This window comes from Sminthopsis crassicaudata, chromosome 3, assembly GCF_048593235.1.
Source record: "Sminthopsis crassicaudata isolate SCR6 chromosome 3, ASM4859323v1, whole genome shotgun sequence".
Lineage (NCBI taxonomy): Eukaryota > Metazoa > Chordata > Mammalia > Dasyuromorphia > Dasyuridae > Sminthopsis > Sminthopsis crassicaudata.
The window spans coordinates 533075783-533103165 of NC_133619.1; the positions used below are offsets into that span (position 1 = coordinate 533075783).

Here is a 27383-nt window from a genome sequence, read left to right on the forward strand (position 1 = left end):
AATCTATATCAAGATTGACAATCTGAATATTTATTTAAGGGAGCAACCTGTTCAATGCCATGATTATGTACTTTTCATGTATTTTGATACTGTGAAATGGTTATTATGATTCATTTGTATTCTAGGTAAAAAAAAACCACAACAATCCATCAATAAGTCAACTTAATTTCCATTGAGATGAGTAAGGCTACAGTCTGCAGAGCCAAAAAATGATGGTAATATTACTGAAGAGAGATTGGAATCATACAAGGTAACTCCTTCACTGGAAGGTTCCATTGATGAACTGTTAAATTCCTTTGGAATAGCATAGTATCAATTTATGTTTTGTTTCATGATTAGATCTATATGAAGATGGATATCTGACACTGAAGTTCTTTTGGGCACAAAAGAGACAATTTCTAAATTGCTCTCTGTTCAGCTTAATTACATGAAGAGAGGAAGAGATGACTGAGCAGACTTATATGTTAGGTTTATTTTCTACCTACTCAAAATTTTTTTTCAATCACCTGTCATAATTTGCTGTCTTCCATTCCAAACATAATAGTTACATACTGAGATATAATGAAGTAAGCTTCTATTGACTTTAAAGAACCAATTATTAATTTGTAAGTGTGAGCATTTACATCTCAGAAACTGAAAACATTATAAATAAGATCTTTTTGTTGTTATTGTTGATTTATAAACATATATAATATAGGACTGTTGATAATGGGATAAAGTATGCCATTAATGCAGGGCTTTTTCAGAGCTGGTTTTTAAATTTACCAGACTGTCATTCCTATGTATCACATTATAGCTTGCAAAAGGCTTTCTATAGATTATTTAATTATCTCCTAATAATGAACCTTTGAAGTGGAAATTATTATTTTACATGTAGGAGATCCCTTTTTGGATTTAGACAATTTTATTTGTAGAAAGGAAGAGGAATATGAATACTTTTGAAAGAACTTCCAAGAATACAGTATCTTTTTTAAGAAGGTAATTTAGGAGAAAGTTTTCTGTAATTTCCAAAATATTCTGTTCCTAAATTACCTTAGAAAAAAATATTCTGTAGGGAAACAAAACATACTTTATGAATATAAAATTAAAAAGTCTTTTTCTTCATAATCAATAGGTAATTGTATATGATTATTATGATAACTTTGAGTTTGATAGCTGAAAAATTCTGAAAACTAGAATGTTTTGATAACAATAGGGTAATTGTATACTACCTATTTTTGGTACACATTTCTGATAGAAATACAAATTTTAATTTCTTAACCTAAAGTAGAAGTGAGTCATTCAACACAATTGATTTAGTTTTGAGTTGAAAAGCATCGATTGCAAAAGAAAATACAGGACAAAGTAGAGAAGCATCTAGAAAAAGGAAATGCTGCTTGAAAGGAATGGAACCCAACCAACTTTAGTGAGGAAAATATCCCTTAGAAAAGAAGCCACACTGAAAGCTAAAATAAGCGCTTATACACTGTATTTTTCTCATGCTGAAATGACTGGAGGAAAACAGGTAATCTCTTCTGCTGATGAGAATTTAGGCAATTAAAGGAAAAAAAAAAAAAAAAAAAACTGTTCCACTGGGAGCTGATAGGAAGAAAGCAGAATTCTCTAAGGTTATAAAGAAACCTGCCCTCATGACTTACAATTACCTATCTCTTTGGTGTAGCAGAGTATTCTTCAGAATCCAGCCAAGATAATGAATGTAAATAGCTCCTCAAACCTGCATGGAATTGTTTTTGGGTAAAAGAGTATAACTTTCTTCTATATTCCTTCTTCTGAGGTTCTCATAAGGATCTAACCATGACCCTTCCTTACTTATCTCAGTTTTCTTTCATACTGAACTTTCTAAGGTCTTCATGTACATTATAGATACTCTTTTAATTTTCAATTTAGTAGGTCATCATGTAATTTAGGCTTATGATTAGAGCACTGAATTTAGAGTGTGCACAGAACATGTCTCTCACATCTGCTTTGGGGCAACTCAATTTGCCTTTCTATCTGTACTTTTTCTCACTGAGGGAGTATAATTGAAGAAACTGGACTAGATGAGCTCTCATCTCCCTTTCAACTCATGGGGTTGTCATCGTTGAAAGAGTTTAGGATTCAGGCCATCTCCAGGTCAAGTAAAATCATATAGTAAAATTAATTCTGTAAGCTGCCAGAGAAAAACAATTCAAATTTCAGGGAGCAACAGTGAGGATTACCTAGGATCTGGCAGCTTCTATAATAAAAGATCAGAGAGTACTTGGAATACTATATTCTGGAATTCAAAGGACCTGGGGTTACAACCAAGAATTAACTACCCAGTGAGACAGCATCATCTTTCAGGGGAGGTAATGGAGCTTCAATTGATTCAATGTGTCTTCAATGAATTGAGAATTTCAATTATTTCTATTGAAAAAAAAGAAATAAAGTAGAAAATTTAATCTATAAACACAGGTCCCAAGAGAATCATAAAAAGTTAAACAGGGGAAAATATGTATATTTAAAAGTTAAATTATTTACATCCCTAGACAGGAAAACAATATCTGTAACTCTTGAGAATTGTTTTTACCCTGATATGATGACATCAAAAAGACATTAAAGGATGGATAAAGGCTTATACTGAAATAGGGCAAAGGGAGGAATAAGGACAATTAGCTCACATGAAGAGGTACAAAGGACCTGTTACAATGGAGGGAAACAGGGGAGGATATGAGCATTGTCTGAACCTTTCTCTCATTAGTTTTGACTTTAAGAGGGAATAATTTAATCATTCAGTTGGTTTTAGAAATTTATATAATCCTATAAAAGAGAAGGAGAAAGAAGAAAAGAGAATAAGGTAATGAAAGGAAGGGCAGAAACAAAAGGGAAAAAGGGGTAAAGATAAGGTAGATAAGTGAAGTGGGTTTAAAAAAAGAAGCTACTAAGAGGGGAGGAGTGTTAAGAGATAAGTTAGTGGGTGGAGTGAGTTAAAAACAAACAAACATTAAGGAGATTGATTTTTAGAAGATTAACTTTCTGGGGGATGGATGATAGGAGATAAGGCAGTGGATGGGGTGTGTTAAAAAAAACAAAAAAAAACATGTCTAAGGACTGTTGGAAATAGAAATCAATTTCTTTAGTTATTAAGATATATATATATATATATATATATATATATATATATATATAAACAAAAATCTGTACTGATCTCTAAAAATATGTCACTAAAATTAAAATATATTACCTATACATTAAAAAAAAAACTAAATAGTATTTTCATGCCATACTTTTTTTTAAATAGAATGAACAACACAGATATTAGTGAAGATCTAGCTTAATTAATCAAACCATACCCCTAACTTCCAGTTTTATTTAGCAGTCAGAGCTAGAACAAAATAGCCACAAAATTTTGAGTTTTGATAATTAATAGCAAGCATTCATATGATAACAGGTCACTGAAGACATAGAAAGAAGTCAGAAAATGGAAGCTCCATCTATATAAGTTGCAAAATTAAGAAACAATTTCCTATTCACTTTGATGATTCCACAGTCTTTCTATATCTTTCTATATAAAAATCAATGTTTTTATTTTGAATAGCCAGTTCTTAGAAATCAGGGCTTCTTTTAGGATTGAGTACTTCTTTTCTTTTTAATTTACTTATATTACTCAGCTTCTCCTGAGTTTTTAACAAAAACTCCAGATAATTCAACAGATATTAAAAACAAACAATCAAACAAACAAAATACCTATTATGCTAAAAGTGAATCATAGACATAAAATTGTATAATTCAAGCAACATAATTTTGGCAAATTTAAGTATTATTTCAATAGACAATTCAAACTATTTCTCTACATAACTTTTGGTTGACTAGATTTTCAGGAATATACTCTATTCATAAAGCTTACAAATTCTGGGCTTTATTTAATGCTTTTAATCTAGTCACTAAGGTTTTGTAGAGATAATAAAGTAGGCATATAATTTAAAAATAAAAGTGTTCATGAATTATCTAAAACCTGGGATATCCTTCCCTTTTTCATATATACATATTTTTTAAAAATTTTTGAACATTAATTTGTTCAATGATATTGATTTTGTTTTGTATATATTCTATCTAGTTCAACAACTCTTACAATTTTTGTTTTTTCTTTTTCATTCCATCCTACTTCCTCATGTAATATGTAAGCTACAATATCTGCTATTTCACAACTATCTTGTGAGTGAACGTGAGTCATACACAATATATACACACCTATACATATATATATGTGTGTTGATGAAACTTTTAAAACAGGTGTTTCTATTTTAAATCAGAAGAAATGAAAAAATTGAAATTATAACTTAATTCCTATAACTATTTTCTCCACTAAAATGATGGAGTTTTCCAACATATTTGGATTATCATAAAATAGTACAACTGAGTATTTTCCTATAATTATAGTCACTACCTCTTCAGAATGGCAGGTTCTATTAGAGTTTGTGTTCCATGAATATTGCATTTGGGAGCCATGATAACCATGCCACAAAAAGGCATCAGAATATGTCTTTTCAGAAAAAAAAAAATATTATATTTTTAAATTGTAGCAAAGTAATAATATGTTGAGCTTAAAAAAAAAAAAAAAAAAAAAAAAAAAAAAGATTAATTGAGACTCATGTACTCAGAGCAAGCTATGCTCCTGTTAGGAATCCATTAGGTGTTAGCAGCCAATCAAAGCAAGACAAAGGTTTTTATGGAATCTGATTAAATCACAATATATATTGATTTTGAGGTTATAGGAGGAGTTTGCTAATATGGGGAAGATTTGAAAGAATGCATACAGAAAACCCACTGGGGATTTATTAATACATGGTAATAATATTACAATTAGCCAACTACATCACAAGTCCACCCAAGGAACAGCAAAGAAGGAAAATGTGCAGGCACCCTGGTGGGCAAAAGATAAATTAAAGTTGGTAGTTTAATGTCCTGGTTTACATCCTACTGGTGCTACTTTTTCATTGGTTGATGTTTAGATTTGAAGAATTGTGGAATCATAATCTATGTAGATTTGTACATTTACTTGTCAGCAGTGACTGAGGATTTCTGTGGGGTTTCAGCTTGGGAAGGAGTAGGTCTGAGCTGGGAACAACAATCAGAAACCTGTCATAACTACTACAATCTGTTGTCCTTTAGTTCATTTTGGGTTAGTCTGTGACCTATACTGCACCCCAATGTGATAAACTGAACTTCACAGAGTTGAAAATGTAGGAATTAGTGTGTCTACTCTTATAATGTAAGACTTATCCACTTCACTCCACCTCTCTCTCTCTCTCTCTCTGTTTCTCTTTCTGTCTCTTTTTCTCTCTCATCCCATTTTATCCCTTTTCTCCCTTCTAGCTTATTTGCTCTCCTTCTTCCAATATGAATGAAAAAAATTAAATAATAGGATTGCAGCTGAAGGGGATTGATTCTAAATGGATTCTTTCATTTTATAGATAAACAAATTTAGGCTCAGAGAGATTATTTTTTTTTCACCTAAAATCACATATGTAGACAGTCACATTTCACAAAGTGGAAAGGTTAAGCACACAGGATCCAAAAAGCAGAATCCTTTTCACAGTGCTGTTTTGGCATAGTCCCCAAGTTATTTTACAATATAAATATAGGTCATCCTCTCTGATAAGCAAAGTAGGAATATTTATTGTTTCACTTTCAATAGACTTCTTCCAACTCCTTAGAAAGAACTTGCTGGAGGGATCATGGCTGGTAAGTTAAGAGTTTTTTTTTTGTTTTTTTTTTTTAAATTAGGTCACTTTGAGTGGGGGTGGTAGAAAAGTTTTAGGAGGCATGCTCTGGCTTCCAGAATATTCAACATATTTGACTAAAAGTGGCATAGAGAGGAAATTGCTAACTAAAAAAGGGATATAACCTTATTATATCCCTGCATTGTCTTAGATTAGAGCTTCTGTACGCCCTGGTTTCTCAGGATTGAATGATATGTGTTAAAGATACTCTGGTTATTTGTTTTTTTTCTTTTCTTTCATTTTTTTTCTCTTTTTTTTCAGTTTCATATGGTTCCTACTTGCATTTTCAAATGATCCCAGCTGTGTTGTCAAAATGGTTGATGTCCTGGTTAGGGAGATCAATTTGAAATACATTCCTCAAGTTGATTTTAGGATATTTTTCCAAATGAGTTTCATGAAACTTATTTAACATACTGTCCAGCCTATAGGATTGGCTGTTTTTGTGCTTATAACTTTGTCTTAGTGCCTTAGAACAGCCCATCCATCATCCCTGAAACAGATTTCCTTCCTTCTATCTACTAAAATACTTTTATATCTTCAATGTCCAGCTCAAATGTCACTTCTTTTCTAAATCTTCTAGATTCCTTTAAGTGAAAGCCCTCTCATCCTCCCTAATGTGACTGGAAACTTTTTGCCTTGATTTTTTCCTTTGTCTTTGTTTGTATATATATTATATGATTCATTTGTACTATAAATTCTTGAGAGCCTAAGCTATTGATTATTATTCATATACACTCAATTCCTTGCTTATAGTAAACATTTAATAAATGTTTATTGAATTTAATTCAATTTAATAAAGAAATCTGAGAGAGATAGCCTACAAAGCCCTGTGTAAATTTGATCTAGTCAATAAATCAACAACATTTATTAAGCACCAACAATGTGCCTACTATGGTCAGACTTCATGAATTAGTCTTCCAGGTCTCTTTCATAAGTTGCTGTAAATCAAAGGAAAGACCTAAAATCATTCTGTTGATTTACAGAAACTTATTATTCATGTTGTCATTAATACTATTAAAAATTTCACTGACATACCAACATGGAAGAAAGTTTTCAGAGAGTTATAAGATTAGAAAAGAGAGGGAATTTCTGTGGCTAAGAATCTGTCTACAAGTGGCAACTATGGGACCTTATTTTTGAAGTAAGGGATATTTGTTGTTTTTTTTTTTTTTATGTATTTTTGACTGAAAGATTATTCCCTATGTTTTTTACAGACATAATCCTGAAGGAGAAGAGGAAGCTATTTGTGGAGTCAGTGAACAAGGGTGTAGCAATGGATTGCTGGATGACTTACTGGAAATCAAAGTGCTGAATCAGGAAGAAATGGAGATAGTGAGGGAAGAAAAAACAATCAGGGATCAGGCTCGGAGCCTGATTGATATTGTCTCTCGAAAAGGTTCTAAAGCCAGCCAACATCTTACTAAAAGTATCATTGAAAGAGATGGACATCTTGCAGAAAAGCTTGGATTGTTTTCAGGTTAGTGTCAATGTCTCAGCTGAAAGGGGACCCTAGATATTCCTTACACTTTGGAACCTTATACATGACAAGAAGATAATTTCTATCAGCTAAAAGAAGCTTTTCAATACAATCACTGAGTTTGATTGTATCACAATGAAAATGTTTTCCTGGGATTTTTTTTTTTTCTGGGAATGTTTTTCCCGCTCATAATCTCTATTTTTTTTTTTCCAGTGTCCTAAAGGGTTTAGAAGAGTTCACTGGATCTTATCCCTTCTATGTTTTCCATATACTTGTCCAGGACTGTTATAGATCCTGATAGGAAAATCTGCTATCTGTTCCTCTTCCCCTACATATACAGCAGAAAAATAAATAAAAGAATAAACTGAGTTGAAAGAAAATAACAATTTTAAGAAGTTTAATTAGTTTAAATTAATTTAGTTAATAGTGACAAGGATCATATCTTAGTGGGAAATGAACAGGCTCCTAGTCCTGCAAATGTAGTCCTGATAAGGAATGACAGCTTCAAAGTGACCCCTTCTCTCTCCTACCAATGTGGGTTTACTGGCTTTCAGTCTAGACAAAGATGCAAATAAAGGTGAGGAGACAGATTATTTCATATATGTTCAGAAAGCTAAGACAAAACAAAGGCACATAGTTGGTAGATGCAGTGACATTTATATTTGTGGTACTACAATTAGGCAAGGTAGATGGATTGTGATGGATTATTGCTTCCTGAAAAGGAACAGCGTAAGAGGACTGGAAACATAGGAAGGTGCCAGATGTCAAACATCATTTTGTACTTTGCCCTGGTGGTAATAGGAAGCCATTGGGGATTAATGGGTGATAGGTGTTAGATGTCCCTTGGATAAAACGGTGCTTTAGGAAAATCACTGGACTGATTACCTCTCAGTGCTAAGATTAAACTGTGAAAGTCTAAGTTATTCTATATAGACAGAAAGACAGAAAGAAAATGAACAGGATGAATTTAAGAGTTTTACAGTTACTGATAACAGTTACTGATTAGGAAAAGAACTTTAAGTCCATTTCATTGTCTTTACATATAGCCTTCTAGTCATCCTGAAGTGAAAGAACTACAGGAACTTTCAGAGAATCCAAAGATCAAGATTATTCTTCCCTTTTCTCCCATATCATGGAAAGAGAAAAATTTAAGAGTAAAGTTGTTTGCCCCACAGGTCATAAGTAAAGCTTGTTCTAGATTATGCTTTCAATAACCACAAAGAAAACTACCAAGGATACCTAAGATATTAAAATATGGAGGGAAATAGTTACCACAAAGTCTTGAATCCAAACATCCACAAAGAACATGGATCCACCTTAATAAAACTTATGCATATACCACAGAGACAAATAAAAAAGACTCCTTTCCAATGAGAAGTCACTTAGACTAGGCTTGAATATGTCTACAGATGGGGAATGCCCACAGGTACTCTATGAGAACAGTCCATTCCATTGTTGGACAACTCAAATTATTATGATTCATACATAAGTAACTCAAAATATTCTTCCCTAAAATTTTTTTTCCTATTATTCCTATTAATGCCAGTTCTACTCTTATCAAACAACTAGAACAAATTTCATTTCTTAATGTTCTTTTAGAAATCTATCATGTCTCCTGGTAAGATTGTGGATTTTTCTTTTTTATACTTCTTTAATTCTTTCAACTGTTTGTTTTCCTTACATCATTGTTCCCATATCTCTCATTTTCCTGTTTTCCCTCTTCTAGATGTGTTTGTTATCCATGTTCTTTTAAAAATGTAGTACTTGGAATTAAACACAAATATCTAGATGTAATCTGGGCAGACTAGAGTGAAACAAGTATTTCTCTTCTGGGGCACTCCATTTTTACCAATGTAACCTAAGAAATTCAACTTACTATAAAGGTGAGGTTAAAGTCATTCCACTCCATTTAGTCCTGACAGATTTATCAGGTAAAAACACATTTCAAACTATTAGTCAAACAATCATTGATTTTAGCATAAATGTGAAAATCCTAGAAAGCCACTGGAAAATGTATAATCACATTTCCTAGGATCCTTATTATTTCCTGAATTCCACTAAGTTTATAGAAACTGTTCATGGATTTCTCTGTAATGTGACTGAGGCCCATCTAATAACTTTGCATTATTTCTCCCTTTATGTAAGGTATGCAATCCACAGGTTGACATGTATTCTTTTTAGCCTTGGAAAGTATTTCTGTGCTAAGTTTTGAATTTGGCCCCACCCTTATTTAAACTTTTTTATGAGTTTTTAAATGAAAGATGGGTGTAACTATGGCTAATCATTAATGTGACAGAGTAAAACTAGCAACATTTTTCTCCAGTAAATTGATTTCAGGAAAGTTCATTTTATTGTCACTGAATTTTAAAGTATAAAGGTCTTTTAATCTACTACCTTCATTTTGCAGATAAAGAAATCAAAGTCCAGTGATTTTATGTTAGGAATTCTTCATCTTTCTGTAACATAGTCCCCTTTGGCAGCTTGGAAAATCTAATTGATCCCTTCTCAAAATAATGTCTTTAAAACACCTTTCCAGGCCTTAGGTAAAAAAAAAAAAAAAAAAAAAAAAAAATTGGTCTAAATAACTAATTATCATACAGCTAGTTAAATGACAGGTGTGGTTCTGGAGTCCAGATCTTTTAAATTAAAGTTAAGCCAGGATTTATTCGAATGAAAACCTTATTAAATTTCTTCTTGTTAATTTTAACTCAGCATTCCTGAACTTTTAGTTTAATTACAAGAAAATACAGTTTTGTTTTGTTTTTTTGTTTGTTTATTTGGTTTTCTTTCCTAGATTTCAGGAAGAGTTGAAGTGAGGCTTTAAATAAGTTTTCTGCCTCAGAGGACACGTTTTCTAGGAAGGATCAAGTTTGTCTCCCAGCAAATCAATCCCAATAGAATTTAGCATGGTAAGGAGCTATAGAGATCACATGTCTTCAATTTTACATATGAGGAAACTGAGGACCAGAGAACCTCTGGCTTTGCACAAGGCCACATAGATATTAAGTAGAATGCTAGACTATCTCTAAAATGAATGTTTTCTAGTAATTTCCTAAACTTTTCAAAGCACCTGCTCCTAATCTACATTCCAGATGGGACAAAGTAAGATCTTAGAGGTAGGGGATAAGGGACATTTAATTACCATAAACCCTTGAACTCAAACTATAGTAATACAAACTCTCAGAGGTAACATATCCCTGCTGGGTGTTGTTTTTACCCCTCTTTCACCTTTGGGACTCAAAGAATTTCTACTTCATGATTCCTCATGAACCATGGCTGTTCCATAGCTAGGGCTTGATTTGAATATTGATTTTCCAGTGGGTAGTTCCATCTACCCTTTTGTTTCACATCAAGGGCTAAGGATTTTATATCTTAAGTACTTAGAAGAAAAATCTCCATCTTGGAAAAGAAATTCAGTTTGTGAATAGGCTAACCCTATAAGAAAAAGGTGTTTCAGAGAAAAATGATCTTCACACAACTCTAACACTTTGTTCCTCTCTACAGGATCTCAGACAGAACAAATGGCTATATCTAAAGTTGCAGTATTTCAGAAAAATTCTCCTTTCTCACCAGGTAACTGATCTTAAAACTTTCCCTGGGGCCCCTCTCTCCTGAAAACAAAACAAAACAAGCAAATCAACAAAAATCCTCAGGGTAAGTAATGAGGAAAGTGGAGACTTCTTAACCCTGAGGCTAGGATTAAAAATTGAGCAACATCTGATGAAAGCTTTTTACATAGTTCATAATCAATTATTTCCATATATATTGCACAAAGAAACAGTTTTGTTCAATTTTAATAAAATACCACATTAATTTAAAATAACTAATAATTAAAATGACAAAATTTTTATAAGCTAATAGCTTTTATACCTTTAAAATTATTGAAGGTCAAAACTATGACAAATTTTTGGGACACTATCTCTTGCTTTCTTTGTTAAATTTGTCAATATTTCATATCTACTCCATATGCACATTTTTTTCTCTTCTTACTAGTTTATAAATGTTCTGAAATCTGATTTCTGATGTCATCTTTAATCCAGAAGAATCCTGAGAAAAGTTGCTTAAGTTAAGAGAACATTTGGATGTTCTCTTAATTACAAAATATTATGGCCTTCTCAAATCTCATTCTTTTCAATCTCTTCACAGCCTTTGGTATTGTCATTCTACTGCATTTTCTCTCTCTCTCTGTCTCTCTCTCTCTGTCTCTCTCTCTCTCTCTCTCTCTCTTTTTTTCTTTTTCCACGGCATTAAGTTTAAAAAATTAGGAGAATTCATAAAGAACAATCTTTTTTTAATGAATTATCATCCGATTCATAAGGCTTTGCGTTGTACCCTATTTTTCTTTTAATTCTGTATTGGCGATATTATCTGTTTTTCTGGTCTTAACTCTTTAGAATGATAAACTCTATACTGATGATTTTCAGCACTTTGTGACCAACTCTACTTTTTTTTTTTTTTTTTAAACCAATCTCTTTTCTTAATTACAATCTCATTTCTCTACCCATATATTTGTAATTTCTATTTTTTAGGCATTACAAATCCAAAATATCTAAAACAGAATTCTTTATATTTCTTCTCATACTCATTTCTTTTGAACTTTCCTATTGAAATTTCCTATTGAACCTATGAAAATACCACAATAAAAAAGAAACAATAACTTTATTTCTAGTTATTTAGGTTTGAAACTTTGGTATAATCCAATGCTGTACATTCTTGCTCATTCCAAATGTCCAAATCATTTGCAGTTTTTGTTATTTCTGCCTTCATATCTCTCCTATGTATCATTTTATCCTCATTCACATAGCCGAAACCCTAGTTCTAGTTTTTAATAGCTCTTACTTGGATTACTGCAATTACTTTCTATTTGGCCTCTCTGTTTTAAGTCTCTCTTCATTCATATTCATTCTTATAGGGCTATCAAAGCTCCTTGAAAAAATATTTCTATTATTTCTTTTCTTTTTATCCCACAGTAACTAACATAATATTTCCCTCAAAGAAAACATTTAATATGCTTCTTGATTGATTAATTGAAATCACGAACATGTAAACCCAAAGGAATTTTTTCAGGACACAAGAAAATCAGAGTATGTAGTAGGGATTCTTGTGCATGCAATATCACATATAACAAGGTGTCTTTTATTTTGCAGTTCCTCAGACATTCCACGATATTGCCACAGACACACTCAGACTTTGTTCCCATGAAGATTTCCAAAGGCTAAGGAAGGAGATGGCAGGACAGGTGCTATGTATTGTTATTTAACTGGATAGAAAGGGAAAAAATATTGCTAATTCACATATAAGTATGTGATTCTTTGGTGTGAAGATGAACTTTTTTAGAGCTTCCTTAATGATTGTGAAATACCAAAGAAGGAGAACTTTACAATTTCCACAGTTCCCAGATTTCTTGATCCCTTTTTTTCTAATTTATTTAAACAAAGTTCACATTGTTATTCAAGACCATTAAATGAACACCCACAACTCATTCTGGATTTCTGATACTTCTTTCTTCTATTCCCTATGTCCAAACCTATTTCTATTTAAGACAATGTTTATATTGAGACATCCCATAAAGGTTGGGGAAGAAAGTTATAATTATCTCAACTGTGCAATTTGGCTTTGTATTTGCATTGAAAGTGGCTGAGGAAGCTTTATTAACATTCATATTTGCCCTCTACAGATATACCCAGTGATGGAGAAAGAAACCCGCACACGCCTGGCACTTATCATCTGTAATGTGGAGTTTAATTATCTTCCTCAATGAACAGGGGCTAATAATGACATCATAGGAATGCAGACCCTTCTTGAGGGTCTGGGTTACACAGTAGATGTTGGAAAAAACCTCACAGCTTTGGTAAGCACAGAGGGAAACAATTTTCCACTCCCAAAGTGATAGACAAGTCCTGCTCCAGATAATACAGAAGTGCTATTCCAAGGGCCAAGATAGCTCAGAATGGTCCCCAGAGAGTTCAGCACTGTGGAACACAACATTTCATAATTTAGGTAGCTTTTTTAGACTTGATGAAATCATTCTCCTCCCTCGAAACTTGTCTAAAGGTGTTGATTTTAAAAGGTTTCTGTGTTTCATTTAAAATGTAATTTGAGGGGGCAGAACCAAGATGGCAGAAAGCAGACACGACTTTCTGTGATCTTCTCTGACTTTCTCTCAAACCCACAACAAATTAAGCCTGTAAACTGGCTTTGGAGTGACAGATATCGGGAGTAAAACACATTTCCTGAAGAAGACATTGGAAGAACTTGAAAAAAGGTCTGTTTCAAATGGTCAGGGTCTGCTGAATCCAGGCCCCAGCAAAGCCCAGGGCAATGAACTGAGGCAGAGAATCAAAGAATTGCCATGTTGTCCTGGCTGCGAGTAGATGTTAGTAGATTTGCTGCAACACAACCAAAAGTAAATAGCAAAGGCAAATTGTAAGCCCCTGAGTCCTAGAAGAACTCCACACATGACCACAATTAACCAACTATGATTAATCAGCTCTTAACCACAATTAACAGCACAATTAACTGACCAGAAGTCAGTCAGAAGCACTGGCCCCATAACTCAGCTGTCCTTTCTTTGCCTTAAGAGCAGATCTCAACCCTTAAAAAATTAACAAAAAAGGAAAAAGAACTCTGACCATAGAAAACTTTTATGGACAGAGGATGCAGACTTAACCCCTGAGGTTCCTAAAGGTAAATCAAATCCAGATGAAATCCCAAAAGGAGATATGAGCTGATCCCCAATTTACAAGGTTTTCTTAGAATATTTCAAAAAATGATCTTAAGAAAGAGTTAGAAGAAAAAAGGGGAAAGGAAATGAGATCATTGCAAGAGGGTATGGAAAAGGAAAAACAGAAATTTTCCAAAGAAAATTCCTTAAAATAAAAAAAAGTAAAATAAAATAAAATAAATGTTGAAATGGGAAAACCATATAACTCCCTACAAAACAGATTTGAGGAAAATGGAAAAAGTACATAAATCCTTACAAAATAGATATGAAAAAGATACCAACTTATAGAAAAACAGAATTTGTGAAATGGAAAAAATAATGCAATGAAAAAACAAAAAAAAAAACAAAAAACAATTCAATTGTCCGAATACAAAAGGAGCTAAAAAAAGTAATTGAAGAAAACAATACATTAAAATTAGAACTGAACAAATGGAAGTGAATAATTCAATAAGACTTCAAGAATCAGTCAAACACAAAAAAAAAAAAAAAAATATATATATATATATATATATATATATATATAAAATACCTCCTAGGAAAAATAACTTACTTGGAAAATAGATCTAGGAGGGACAATTTAAGGATTATTGGATCTCCTGAAAGCCATGATGAAAGAAAGAACCTAGACATTATCTTACAGGAAATCATAAAGGAAAACTGCCATGATGTCCTAAAATCAGAAGGAAAAATAGCCATTGAAAGAATTCACCAATCACCTCCTGAAAGTGACCCCAAAATGAAAACTGAAAGGAATATCTTGGCTAAATTTCAGAACTATCAGACCAAGGAAAAAACACTGGAAGTAGTCAGAAAGAAACAATTTAAATATTCAGGTACCACAATCAGGATTACCCAGGATGTAGCAGCTTCCACATTAAAGGATCAAAGGGCCTGAAATCTGATATTCTGAAAAGCAAAGGAACTTGGATTGTAGCCAGCTAAAATCATCATTATCTTTTAGGGAAGAATTTAATGACACAGGTGAATTTCATCTATTTCTGATGAAAAAATCCAGAGTTGGAAAAAAAAAAAAAAATTGGTCTCCAAACACAGAACTCAAGAGAAGCATAAAAAACTAAAATGGAAAGAGTGCTTGAGAACTATATTTTTGTCATGGGTATACTTAGAGAGTGCGGGTATAATTTGATTTTATTATTATAATATGAAAAAAATAGAGGTAGAAAGGAGATTGTACAAGAAAAAGAGAAAAAAAGAAGTTAAAAATAAAAAGAAATTCTACCTCACAAAGAGGCAAAGAAGACCTATTATAATTGAGGGAAAGAAGAGAGGGGAATGAACACTCTGTGAATCTTACTCTCATAAGATTTGACTTAAAGAGATATATTTCATTTCACAGAGAAACTTGTCTCACCTTAAAGGAAAGTGGTAAGGGAAAGGAGAAAAGAAAGAGAAAGGCTAATAGAAGGGAAAACAGTATTAGTATGTGAATTGTGTAAGAAAGGGGATGGGGCTCTAAAGGGGGAGGGCTGTTTGAGGGAGGTGGTGATCAGAAGCACAATACTGGGGAGGAGGGAAGGGGGAAAGGAAAGAGAAAAAACTAACTTGGGATAAATAAGATGTCAGGATATACAGATTTCATTATTTTAACTGTGAATGTAAATAGGATGAAGTCTCCCATAAAACAGAAGTGAATAGCAGATTGGATTAAAAGCCAGAATCCTACAACATATTGTTTATAAGAAACACATTTAAGACAGAGTGAGACATACACAGTGAAGATAAAGGGTTGGAGCAGAATTTATTATGCATTAAGTGAAGTAAAAAAAGAAAAGCAGAGGTAGTCATCATGATTTCAGATCAAGCAAAAGCAAAAAATAGATCTAATTAAAAGAGATAAAAAGGTAATCATATCTTGCTAAAAGGTATCACAGATACTGAAGAAATATCAATACTAAACATATATATATATATATACCAAGTGTCATATCATCCAAATTCATAGAGGAAAACTTAAGAGAGATCAAGAAAAAATAGACAGCAAAATTTTACTAGTGGGGCATCTCAACCTTGCTCTCTCAGAGCTACATAAATCAAACCACAAAATAAATAAGAAAGAAATTAAGGAAATAAATAGAATACTAGAAAAGTTAGGTATGACAGCTCATTGGAGACAGAAAGAATTATACTTTTTTTTTTTTTTCTTAGCAGTTTGAACCCATACAAAAACTGACCATATATTAGGGTATAAAAAACTTCAAAATCAAATGCAGAAAGGCAGAAATAGCAAATACATTTTTTTTTTCCTGAGCATGATCCAATAAAAATAATATGCAATAAAAGGATAGGAGAAAATAGAAAAAAAAATAATTGTAAACTAAGTAATCTAATCCTAAAGAATGAATGGATAAAACAAATCAAAGACACAATCAATAATTTTATCCAAGAAAATGACAATAATGAGATAATTTGTTGGCTGCTGTCAAAGCACCATTAGGGGAAATTTTATATCTGTAGATGTTTACTTGCATAAAATACAGAAAGAGAAAATCAATAAAATGGGCTTACAACTAAAAAAATTGAAAACCCTCAATTAAATACCAAATTTGAAATTCTGAAAATAAAAGGGGAGATTAATAAAATTGAAAATATGAAAACTATTGAATTAACAAATAAAATAAAGAGTTGATTTATGAAAAAAATAACAAATAGATAAACCTTTAGTTAATTTATTTACAAAAAAAAAATCATTAGACTAAAAAATGAAAAGGGAGAACTTTCCACCAATGAAGAGGAAATTAGAATAATAATTAGACATTATTTTGCCCAACTATATGTCAATAAATTTGATAATCTGTGTGAAATGGAAGAAAATGTGAAAAATATTGATTGTTCAGGTTAACAAAAGAAGAAATAAATTATTTAAATAGTTCCATTTTAGAAAAAGAAATACAACAACTATCTAGTGTGTTTGACAAACCCAAAGACCTCAGTTTCAGAGATAAGAATTCATTATCTGACAAAAACTGCTGGGAAAATTGGAAGCTAATATAGCAGAAACTAGGCATTGACTCACATTTAAAACCATATACCAAGGCTTCATGATTTAGACAGAAAGAGTGATATTATAAACAAATTAGAAGAACATAGGATACTTTACCTCTCAGATCTGTGGAGAAGGAAAGAATGTGTGACCAAAGAAGAACTGGAAGTCATAACTTAACATCAAGTAGATAATTTTGATTATATCAAATTAACAAGGTTTTGTACAATCAAAACTAATGCAGATAAGATTAAAAGAGAAGCAATAAACTGGGAAAACATTTTTTACATTTAAGGGTTCTGATAATGGCCTCATTGCTACAATATATAGAGAAATGACTCAAATTTATAAAAATTCAAGCCATTGTCCAATTGATAAATGTTAAAATATGAAAAGACAATTTTCCGATGAAGAAATTAAAACCATCTCTAGTTATATGAAAAGGTGCTCTAAATCATTATTGACCAGAGAAATGCCAATTAAGACAACTCTGAGATACCACTACACACCTCTCAGATTGGCTAAGATGACAAGAAAAGCTAATGACAAATGTTTGAGGGGATATGGGAAAACTAGGACACTTTCATTGTTGGTGAAATTGTGAACAGATCCAACCATTCTGGAGAGCAATTTGGAACTATTCTCAAAAAGTTATCAAACTGTACATACTCCTTTGATCCAGCAGTGCTTCTACTGGGATTATATGTTAAAGGAAGGAAAGGGACCCACATGTGTAAAAATGTTTGTGGCAGCCCTTTTTGTGATGTCAAGAAACTGGGAAGCTGAGTGGATGCCCAACAGCTGAGAAATGGCTGAATAAATTATGCTACATGAATGTTATAGAATATTATTTGTTGTATAAGAAACAATCAGCAGGATGATTTTAGAGAGGCCTGGAGAGACTTAAATGAATTGATGCTGACTTAAAGGAGCAGAACCAGGAGTTCGTTGTACATGGCAATAGCAATATTATATAACAATTAATTCTGACGGACGAGACTCTTTCCAACAAAGAGATGATTGAGGCTAGTTTCAATGATCTTGTGATGAAGAGAGCCATCTATACCCAGAGAGAGAGAGAGAACTTTGGAATTGAGTGTGGATCACAATATAGCATTTTCATTCTTTTTGTTGTTCACTTGCATTTTGTTTTCTTATTCATTTTTTCCCTTTTTCATCTGATTTTTCTAATGCAGCAAGATAATTATTTAAATATGTTTACACATATTTTATTTTATATATATTTTGACATGTATAATATATATTGGATAGCTCACCATCTTGGAGCGAGGGTGAGGGGAAGGAGAGGAAAATTTGGAATATAAGGCTATGCAAGGGTCAATATTGAAAATTTATTTATCCATGTATTTTGAAAATAAAAAGTTTAAAAAAGAGATCACATAAAAAATAAAATAAAATTTAACTTGAGGAGGCAGCTAGATGACATAATGAATACAGCACCTTCCCTGGAGTGTGGATGACCTAAGTTTAATTCTGGCCTTAGTCACTTAACACTTCCTAGATGTGTGATCCTGGAAAAGTCACTTAACCCTTATTGCCTTGCAAAAAAAGATAAAATGAAATAAAGTGTACATTAAATCCTCTTTTAAATTGAAATCATCTATTTTACTCTAAGATAACCACTAACAATGTCCACATAACCAGTTTCTTTGATTATACATTCCTGGGTCATGTATTCTATACTTTCTTTTAGGAAATGGAATCAAAGCTGAAGCAATTTGCTTCCCGCCCAGAGCACCAGACTTCTGACAGTACTTTTTTGGTTCTCATGTCTCATGGTGTAACAAATGGCATCTGTGGGAAGGATTACACAGACATAGATCCCCAAATACTACCTGTTGAAAGGATCTTCCAAATTTTCAACACCAGCAACTGTCCTAGTCTGAAGGACAAGCCCAAGGTCATTATTCTTCAGGCTTGCCGAGGGGGTGAGTATGAATTGTGATTAATCTAGAGCATTACATTACTCTGTTTGCTTCAATTTCTATAAGATTATGAGAAGGGCAAAGACAGAGACAGAAAACAAAAACTGAGACAGAGACTGAGACAGAGACAGAGAAAAACAAAAAGAAACAGAGACAGACACACACATAGAGGAAGAGAGAGACAGATAGACACACAAGAGAAAAATAGATAGAAAGGTATTTGAATTGTTATTGCCAGATATCAGCTCAAAATTGAGGATGCTTTATTAACCCCAAATCTCATGTTTCTGCAGGGAATTCAGGAGCTGTTTGGGTCAATGATTCAGTAACACCCTTTGCAGACAGGTATCCACAGGACACATACATCTTGGAAAGTGATGTTTTCTATAAGGCTCATGTGGAGAAGGACTTCATTGCTTTCTGCTCAACAACTCCAAGTAAATCACTTCCTGTGCAAGAATTTTCTAATGAGAACCTCCCAATGTACAGTCTCTATTTATCTAGTGTGAAATGGAACAAGAAGCTATATTGGGATTTGGTGGAGGATCATATGGTGACTGTAGCATACTTGTTTTCTCTGTTCCTTTTCCAGAAAATATCATTGGCTCTTTCTAGTTAAACTTGATGCACGTTTTCTCCCAGTAACTGATATCATACTTATTCTTCTCTTCCTTCAATAAGGCTAACTGACACCAAACTTATTATTTGCAAAACACTGCCCCATATGGCAAAACATCTTAAATCCTTAAATATCTCTCTCTCTCTCTCTCTCTCTCTCTCTCTCTCTCTCTCTCTCTCTCTCTCTCTCTCTCTCTCTCTCTCTCTCTTTCTCTCTCTCTCTCATATATATATATATATATATATATATATATGTATGTATATACATATATATATGTATGTAAACAATTATCTAAAAACACTTTCTTTGGAGAAACAAATTGATCAATATAATATATTGATTAAGAACAAAAGTGAAGAAATTGGAGTCAAATGGAATTAGAAAGTGTTCCTTTAAAAACTTTTAAAAATTAAGTGTTTAAGAAAGACATAGAAGATTATGTGTATTAAATAACATGGTGTAGAGAATGAAGGAAAATAGTTTACAGGTACATGTGCCGGTGCTGTTACATTTCCTAGTATCTCATTCTCAAATATATTCTTTTGGAGAACAGAATTCCTCTTTTAAGAAAGAAGAATCTGATTTTTGTTGAAAAAATCCTGGTTTATACAATCTGCTGCTAACTTAATTTAGGCCCTTATTACTTCTAATTTGGACTAATGTAATGTATTTCTAATAAGTCACTCTGTCTTCATTCTCTTTTTCTTCAAGTAATTTTTTATATTGCTGCCAAAACCATCTTAAGGTACAGATCTGAAAGAGTATCATTCCCTTGATCAGAAATCTCCAATTGCTCCCCAGTTTTCTCCCTTAGACTCAGCACACTGTCTTGCACATAGCAGGCACTAGATCAATGTTTGTTCAAATAAATTTTCTGGAATAAAACAAACAAAAACTGACCAAGCATCAGCAACAAAAACAAAACAATGGCTCTTAGATTTGCCTTTAAGGCTCTCCAAAATACCTACTACTGAGTTTTTGACCCTAATTCCAAACCATACCTCTTTCTGGCCTTTTATCTTCTAACAAAACTAAATAAGTAATAACCTGATATTATACTACTTTCTTTCCTCCACAGCTGTTGTTGAAATAGTTGTAATTCTTTAGAACTCAGCTTAAGTGGCATATCTTCTGGGAAACCTTCTTTGATCCCCTTTCCTAGCTGAAAATATTTTCTCCCTTTATAGCAATTTTACTGAATCTCTTCTTTGACTTTATTATACACAATCTTTTTACATACTGAAATGTGTTTATGTGTACTATACACTTTTGAATTGTAAATAACTGAAGAAAGGAAATGTATTATTTTTCATCTTTAAAATGTCTTGCATATATATCATTTCTATTCCCAGATAACAAATCTTGGAGACACACTAAAAAGGGCTCTCTCTTCATCATCCAATTGATTGATTGTTTCAGAAAGTATGCTTGGTGCTGTCATCTGTATGATATTTTCTGGAAGGTAAGAGAATCATCATAAACTTCAAAAGCCCATGTCTGTCCATCTTGATTCTCTGTTTTTCCCTTATGACTTGTAAATCAATGAGAGTCCTTACTAAACTAAAGGCTTAGGTTAGTACCAATCTGACCTAACATAAAATACATGGGACAATCGATCCTTTATATTCTCTTCCTGTCCTGTGGCAATTTGTATGAGTGGTCATCAATTTCAGGTAAAAATCTAAACCTATTTCACCTCCTCTCTTCTCCTAGGAGATTTGCATATGGAAAGGGAGATTTGCTTGACATGAGATTTTTCTTGTATTTGATATTTATGTGTATTTTTCATAAGTTTTTTTTTCATCTTTTTTTTTATTTGTTTGTTTAGGTCCAGCATTCATTTGAGACCCCAATGGAGAAGATGCAAATGCCCACCATTGAAAGAGCAACATTAACAAAGTATTTCTATCTTTTTCCTGGAAATTAAGATTAACAAGCAACAGAAACAGTGGCTGTTGGCAGTTCAGGTAAATTGCACTCTTGTGGTAGGGATAAAATTTTCCATCTCTGGGTTTAACTTGGATAATGGGGGGGGAAACTGCAAAATGAGACTTGTTTTTGTGAATAATGTAGAACTTTTGGATTTTTTTATTTTTAATCTTACATGTCATTGCTTTACTTACCTAAATGGAGAAGGCGATATTCAGGCCAACACAAACCTAGCCAAAGCATTTTCTTTTCCTGGTTGATTATAGTGGCCCAGAGTTAGTCCCTTATTTTGATCTTGAATATACTCTGATAAGATTTCAGTAGGAAAACAAAAAACAAACAAGCAAAAAAAAAAGAAAAAAAAACAAACTTTTATTTTAGATTGGAAGTAGGACTATGTAGTAAGTTATGTCTTTTATTATAGCAAGTATTAGTCATATCTATATTCCTAAATTGCGTCTTACAGCATTTCAATGCAATGATATTCCTATATCAGAGCATCTTGAGATTGAACATATGTTATTAGATTTCCAATTCGGATTATTCTGGGTCTTTCTCCTATTACTTTGATTAGTAGTATAGATATCACACTTTTGTGGCTGTGTCCTTCACTATGTGAGTTGACCCTGTGCTAAGAAATAACATTATCCTTTTTCATGTTTATTTCTTTCTTTTCTCTAGGAAATCACAAGTGATGCAGTACTTACATAGCTACTTCTTGTGGAAGGATGTTTTCATTACAGGGATTTTTGAGGTTGTTATTGTCTGATTTTTCTTTAAATGTTCCAATAAATACAAATTCAAATAAGTTGTCAGCTTATGATCTAGGACAGATTTCCAAGAGTGTTCAATGGTTGCCAGAGTAGAATTGAACAGTACCGAAGAGTATAGCTTTTTCCACTACAGTACCATTGAATTCAGTTCAGTAAGTGTTTACTAAGCAGCTGTTCCTGATTTAGCCCCATATTAAGGACTGTGGGAAATACAAGACAAGTGGAAAACTCAATCTCTGCCTTTTAGGAGCTTATACATTTATTGAATATACAGCATATAATCACAAAAAGCAAATGAAGATTACAAACGTCTTCCTTTGCTATTTGCCACTTCAGAGTCTATCTAATTTCAATCCTTTCAATTTACTGGTTGTATAATTGAGGATCAGATGAAGAAGAAAGGATATACTCAAGATCATATAGTAACAACTTCTCTGAGCTGTTTTTGTTCATCTGTAACCTAACAGTGTTCCCTTTTGCATCTTTGAAATTCTTTTCAGATCTACTCTGTTCAGAAGTGCTTATGTGTATTATATTGTAAATTCACTATGTGTAATACTGTGTGCCTGGTGCATGGTAAGATCTTTAAAAATGATTCTTCAAAACAACTTAATATAGCAGGCCCTGTTATTATTCTTATTTTACAAGTGAAAAAGCAAATTAATTCTCTGACACTAAACTATCCCTTTTACAGGATTTATAATAGTTTATTCCCCCAGTTACTTTGGGGAAATAGTTCAGTTTAAAATAATACAATAAATGAGAAAGTTTCAGGATGCTTTGAAAATGAATCTTCATTGAGGGGATTTTGGGAAGATTTAGACATATATCCATAAATTTCAAACTACAGATTTCCCCAAAAACACACACACACACACACACATACACACACACAAAATCATACATCAGGTCCAACATAGACTGGTAAAAACAAAACAAAACAAAAACAAACAAACAAACAAAAACAGGAAAACTTGGGCCAAAACAGAGATCTTCTTGGTACAATACAAGGAAATCCAAAGAAAGATCCCAAGCCAGGTATTAACTGGTGTGAAGTCCAGACACTTTTGCATTAATTCTAGGGAAACACCAAGTGGAGACCTTTGGGGTGAGCTAAGTGTGACTGATGCTTCAGTAGGAACTAAAAAAAACTTTAATCTCCCAACTCCAAGGGAAAGGTCTGAGTTGAGGAAAACTGAGTGAATCTTACCTGATTTGGAATGCCAAGCCTGGCTGTGTTGCAGATAATTGACTGGGAAATAAGGAATACTTGGAGGTGTACCTGCTAAGAAAAACCCAAGAAATATATGAATTAAATTACAAAACAATTCTCACAGAAATAGTCAGATCTAAACAACTGGAAAAAATATCATTTGCTCATGGGTAGGCTGAGCTAATGTAAAAAAAAATGACAATTCTGCTTAATTGATCTACTTTTTTCAGTGCCATACCAATCAAACAGACAAAAATTATTTTGTATAACTACAAAAATAATAAGAAAAGTCATCTGGAAGAACATAAGGTCAAGAATATCAAAGAAATTAATGAAAAATAATACAAAGGATGGTAGCTTAGCAGTACCAAACTTAAAACTATATTACAAAGCCACAGTCATTAAAACCATTTGGTACCGGCTAAGAAATAGAGTGGTGCATCAGTGGAATGGCTTAGGTAATCATGAAACAATAAAAAAGACTTATAATAATCTAATATTTCATAAATCCCCAACTATATCTTTTGAAATAAGAATTCACTATTTGACAAAAAATGCTGGGAAACCTGGAAAAAAAATGTCAGAAACTCAGCACAAACCTATATCTGACACCCCATACAAAAATGCGTATTTGATTTAGGCATAAAGGATGATACTCTAAAACAATTTGGAGAGCAAGTAATTTACCTATCAGATCTTTGGTGAAGGGAGGAATTTATGACTACAGAAGAACAAGAAAACATTATGAAAGACAAAACAGACAACTTTGATTACATTACATTGAAAAGTTTTTGCACAACCAAAACCAATAGAAACCAGAATTAAGGGAAGTACAAAGCTGGGTGGGTGGGGGAACTTTTCAGCTGGTCTTTATGATAAATTTCTAAAATACATAAAAAACTATGTCAAATTTATAAAAATCCAAGTCATTTCCCAACTATAAATGGTGAAAAGGTATGAAAAGACAATTTTCAGTTGATGAAATTAAAATTATTTATAGTTCTATGAAAATTATCTAAATCACTATTGATTAGAGAAATACAAAATAAAATACCTCTGAGGTATCACCTCATACATCTCAGGTTGGCTAAGATAATAGGAAAAGATAATGAGAAATATTGGAAAGGACGTGGAAAAACTGAGACACTAATATACAGTAGTCAAATTGGGAAATGATGCAACCATTATCAAGAGCAATTTGGAACTATGACCAAAGGGCTGCAAAATTATGCATATTCTTTGGTCCAGCAGTGGTATTCCTGAGTCTGTATCCCAAAGAAATCTTAAAAGAGGGAAAAGGATTAACATGTGTATAAATGTTTTTAGTATCTCTTTTTCTGGTAGCAAAAAATTAGAAAATGAGTAGATGCCCATTAATTAGGGAATGGCTGAACAAGTTGTGGTATATGAAGATAATAGGATATTATTGTTCTAAAAATGATTAACAAGCTGATTATAGAAAGGCCTGGAGAAATTTACATGAACTGATGCTTAGTGAAACAAGCAGAACCAGGAATACACAGTGCACAATAATAGGAAGAATGTGTGATGATCAATATGAAAGACTTGGCTCTTTTCAGTGGTTCAATGATCCAAAGCAATCCCAATAGATTTTGCACAGAAAATTCCATATCCTCCCAGAAAAACAAAACAAAACAAAACAAAAAACTAAGGAGACTGAATGTAAATCATGCTGTTTATATTCTTTTTTGCCACTTTTTAAATCTCTCCCATGGTTTTTCCCTTTGACTCTGATTTTTCTCTCCCCAAATGATTCATAAAGTAATGTGTATTAAAATAAATAAATTTATTATAATAAAAAAAAAAAAAACATACATTATCACCACTCCAAGGAAACAACAACATCTGAATTCCTTGCCTGGGCGGACTCATGTTCACATCAGAATCTTGAGTAGGACCCATCTCTAGGCAAGTTTTTATAAGATTTCCTAGCCCAAGTCCTCCAAGTCTCTTTCCACTAAGGGTGTTTTTTTTTTTTTTTTGTTTGTTTTTTAATATGCACTCTGCTAAGTATTCTCATTTGAAATGTGACTCTTGAGACAAAGCATCCTCCCAGGTGGTGAATGCTCCATTACAACAGGCCAACCAAAGATAATTTTTGGTCATTGTTTTAGGAAAATTGTGTTTACTCAAATAAGTGTCCAGGTTTCCAGGGTAAACATAGGCCTGCAATAAAGAATACTCATTGATTAATGCACAAGAAAGGATGAGCTTCCAATTCCTTTGTGCATCTCCCAGAATTCTATCAGATAACTGCAAGAACATTCCCATGTTATCAGGAAAATGTTACATAAGACATGGCTGAGATTTACTTAAGATTCTTTACTCACTAAAATTTTTTTACAGTATCAGAGAGGAGAGTTGAAATAAAGCAAGAGGTACCACCCATCCACCCAATTCTTAGAATTCTTAGAGTTTCTTATACTCATACTTCTCATTAAAAAAAAATAATGATCCAGTAAAGAAGAAAGACAGTCAACCAAAGAAACTGTTTTTTTGAAGCTACTTCTACTTTAAAAAATAATGTTAAATGGCTCCTTACCCAGAGTGAATTTATAAACTCAAAAAAGAACTTAAAAATCAAATGTGATACATTGAGAAAAAAACTAAAAAAACAAAAACAAAAACAAAAACAAAAAACAAACAAAAGAAAATCCAAGAAAAACAAGATCATGAAAAAAATTAACCAACTAGAAAAGTAGACAGAGACTCTCAATGATGAAAATCACTCTGAAAATTAGAAATGGGCAAGGGAAAGCCAGTGAAACTATGAGAGACCAAGAAATAACAAAACAGGTTCTAAAGAATGAAAAAAAATAGAACAGAACATGAAACATCTTATAGAAAAAACAATAAATATGAAGAATAGATGAAGAAGAGAAAATATAGAATAATTATTAGCTGAAATCTGTGACAGATAAAAGAACCTTGACCCAATGCTGCAAGAAATAATTCCAAAAAATTCTCTTGGTGTTATAGAACATGAAGAGAAAGTAGAAATAGAAAAAAATCCACTGATCACTACCTCAAAGAGATCCTTTGTGGAAAACACATAGGAATAATTTGCCAAATTTGGAAACCCCCAGAACAAAGAGAAAAGTTTCTGAGAAACAAGAAAAAAATTCAAATATGCTGGCACTAAAATTAGAATTGTACAGAACTTATCAGCAATCACAATAAAATACCACAGGCCCTGGAATTATATCTACTAACAATGAAAAACTAGGCCTACAATCAAAAATATCATATTCAATAAAATTATTGAATGACAAAATAATGGACATTCCACAAATTTCCATATTTTCAGCACTTTCCATCAACCAAACCCAAACTCAATAGAAAATTTAACATATAAGAGCCAATATCAAATATCAATTTCAAGGAACTTAACATGGACATATTGTTTATGATTTTTACATGAAAATGTATTTCATATGTTTAAAGTTGACATCAGAAATAGGGTAGCGCAAAAGAAAGATTGAGGCAGAATTAAGGTAAAAATATAATTATGTTATGCAAATTAGGTACAGAAAAAGAATAGACACAGAGGCATTAAAGGGGGAAGGAGGGCTTGTAATTCTGAAAACCAGTTCACATCAGGAATGGGTTAAATACACTACATATATACCACGAAAGATATAGCATCCTCCAGAATTTATATAGAAACAAGGGAAGAGGCATAAATGGAGAAGGGAAGCAAAAGGTGGTGGTGAAGACAAGGGATGGATACACTGGTTGTGGGAGGTTAAGTAATACCAAAGCAAGTTAAGGAGTAGAATTAAAAGACAATGTTAGCAGGAAAAGGTGAGTATGTATTTGTGCCTATCAATTGAGGAATGACTGAATAAGTTATGGTATTTGAAGGTAATGAAATATTATTGTTTTATAAAACAAAACAAAACAAAACAATAAATTGATGCTGTGTTAAAGAAGCAAAAC

The 27383-nt window shown here is 32.6% G+C and overlaps 1 protein-coding gene across 1 annotated transcript; it reads left to right on the top strand.

Moving 5' to 3' along the window:
- The first annotated feature begins 5696 nt into the window (after positions 1-5696).
- LOC141562311 (caspase-1-like) lies at positions 5697-21449 on the top strand. The gene is given in 10 exon segments (XM_074302307.1): positions 5697-5703; positions 6956-7009; positions 7012-7218; positions 10723-10791; positions 12366-12457; positions 12896-13069; positions 18658-18892; positions 19183-19326; positions 20861-20970; positions 21337-21449. Coding segments are annotated over 10 exon segments (1191 nt in total). The 3' UTR covers positions 21436-21449.
- The last annotated feature ends 5934 nt before the right edge of the window (positions 21450-27383 follow it).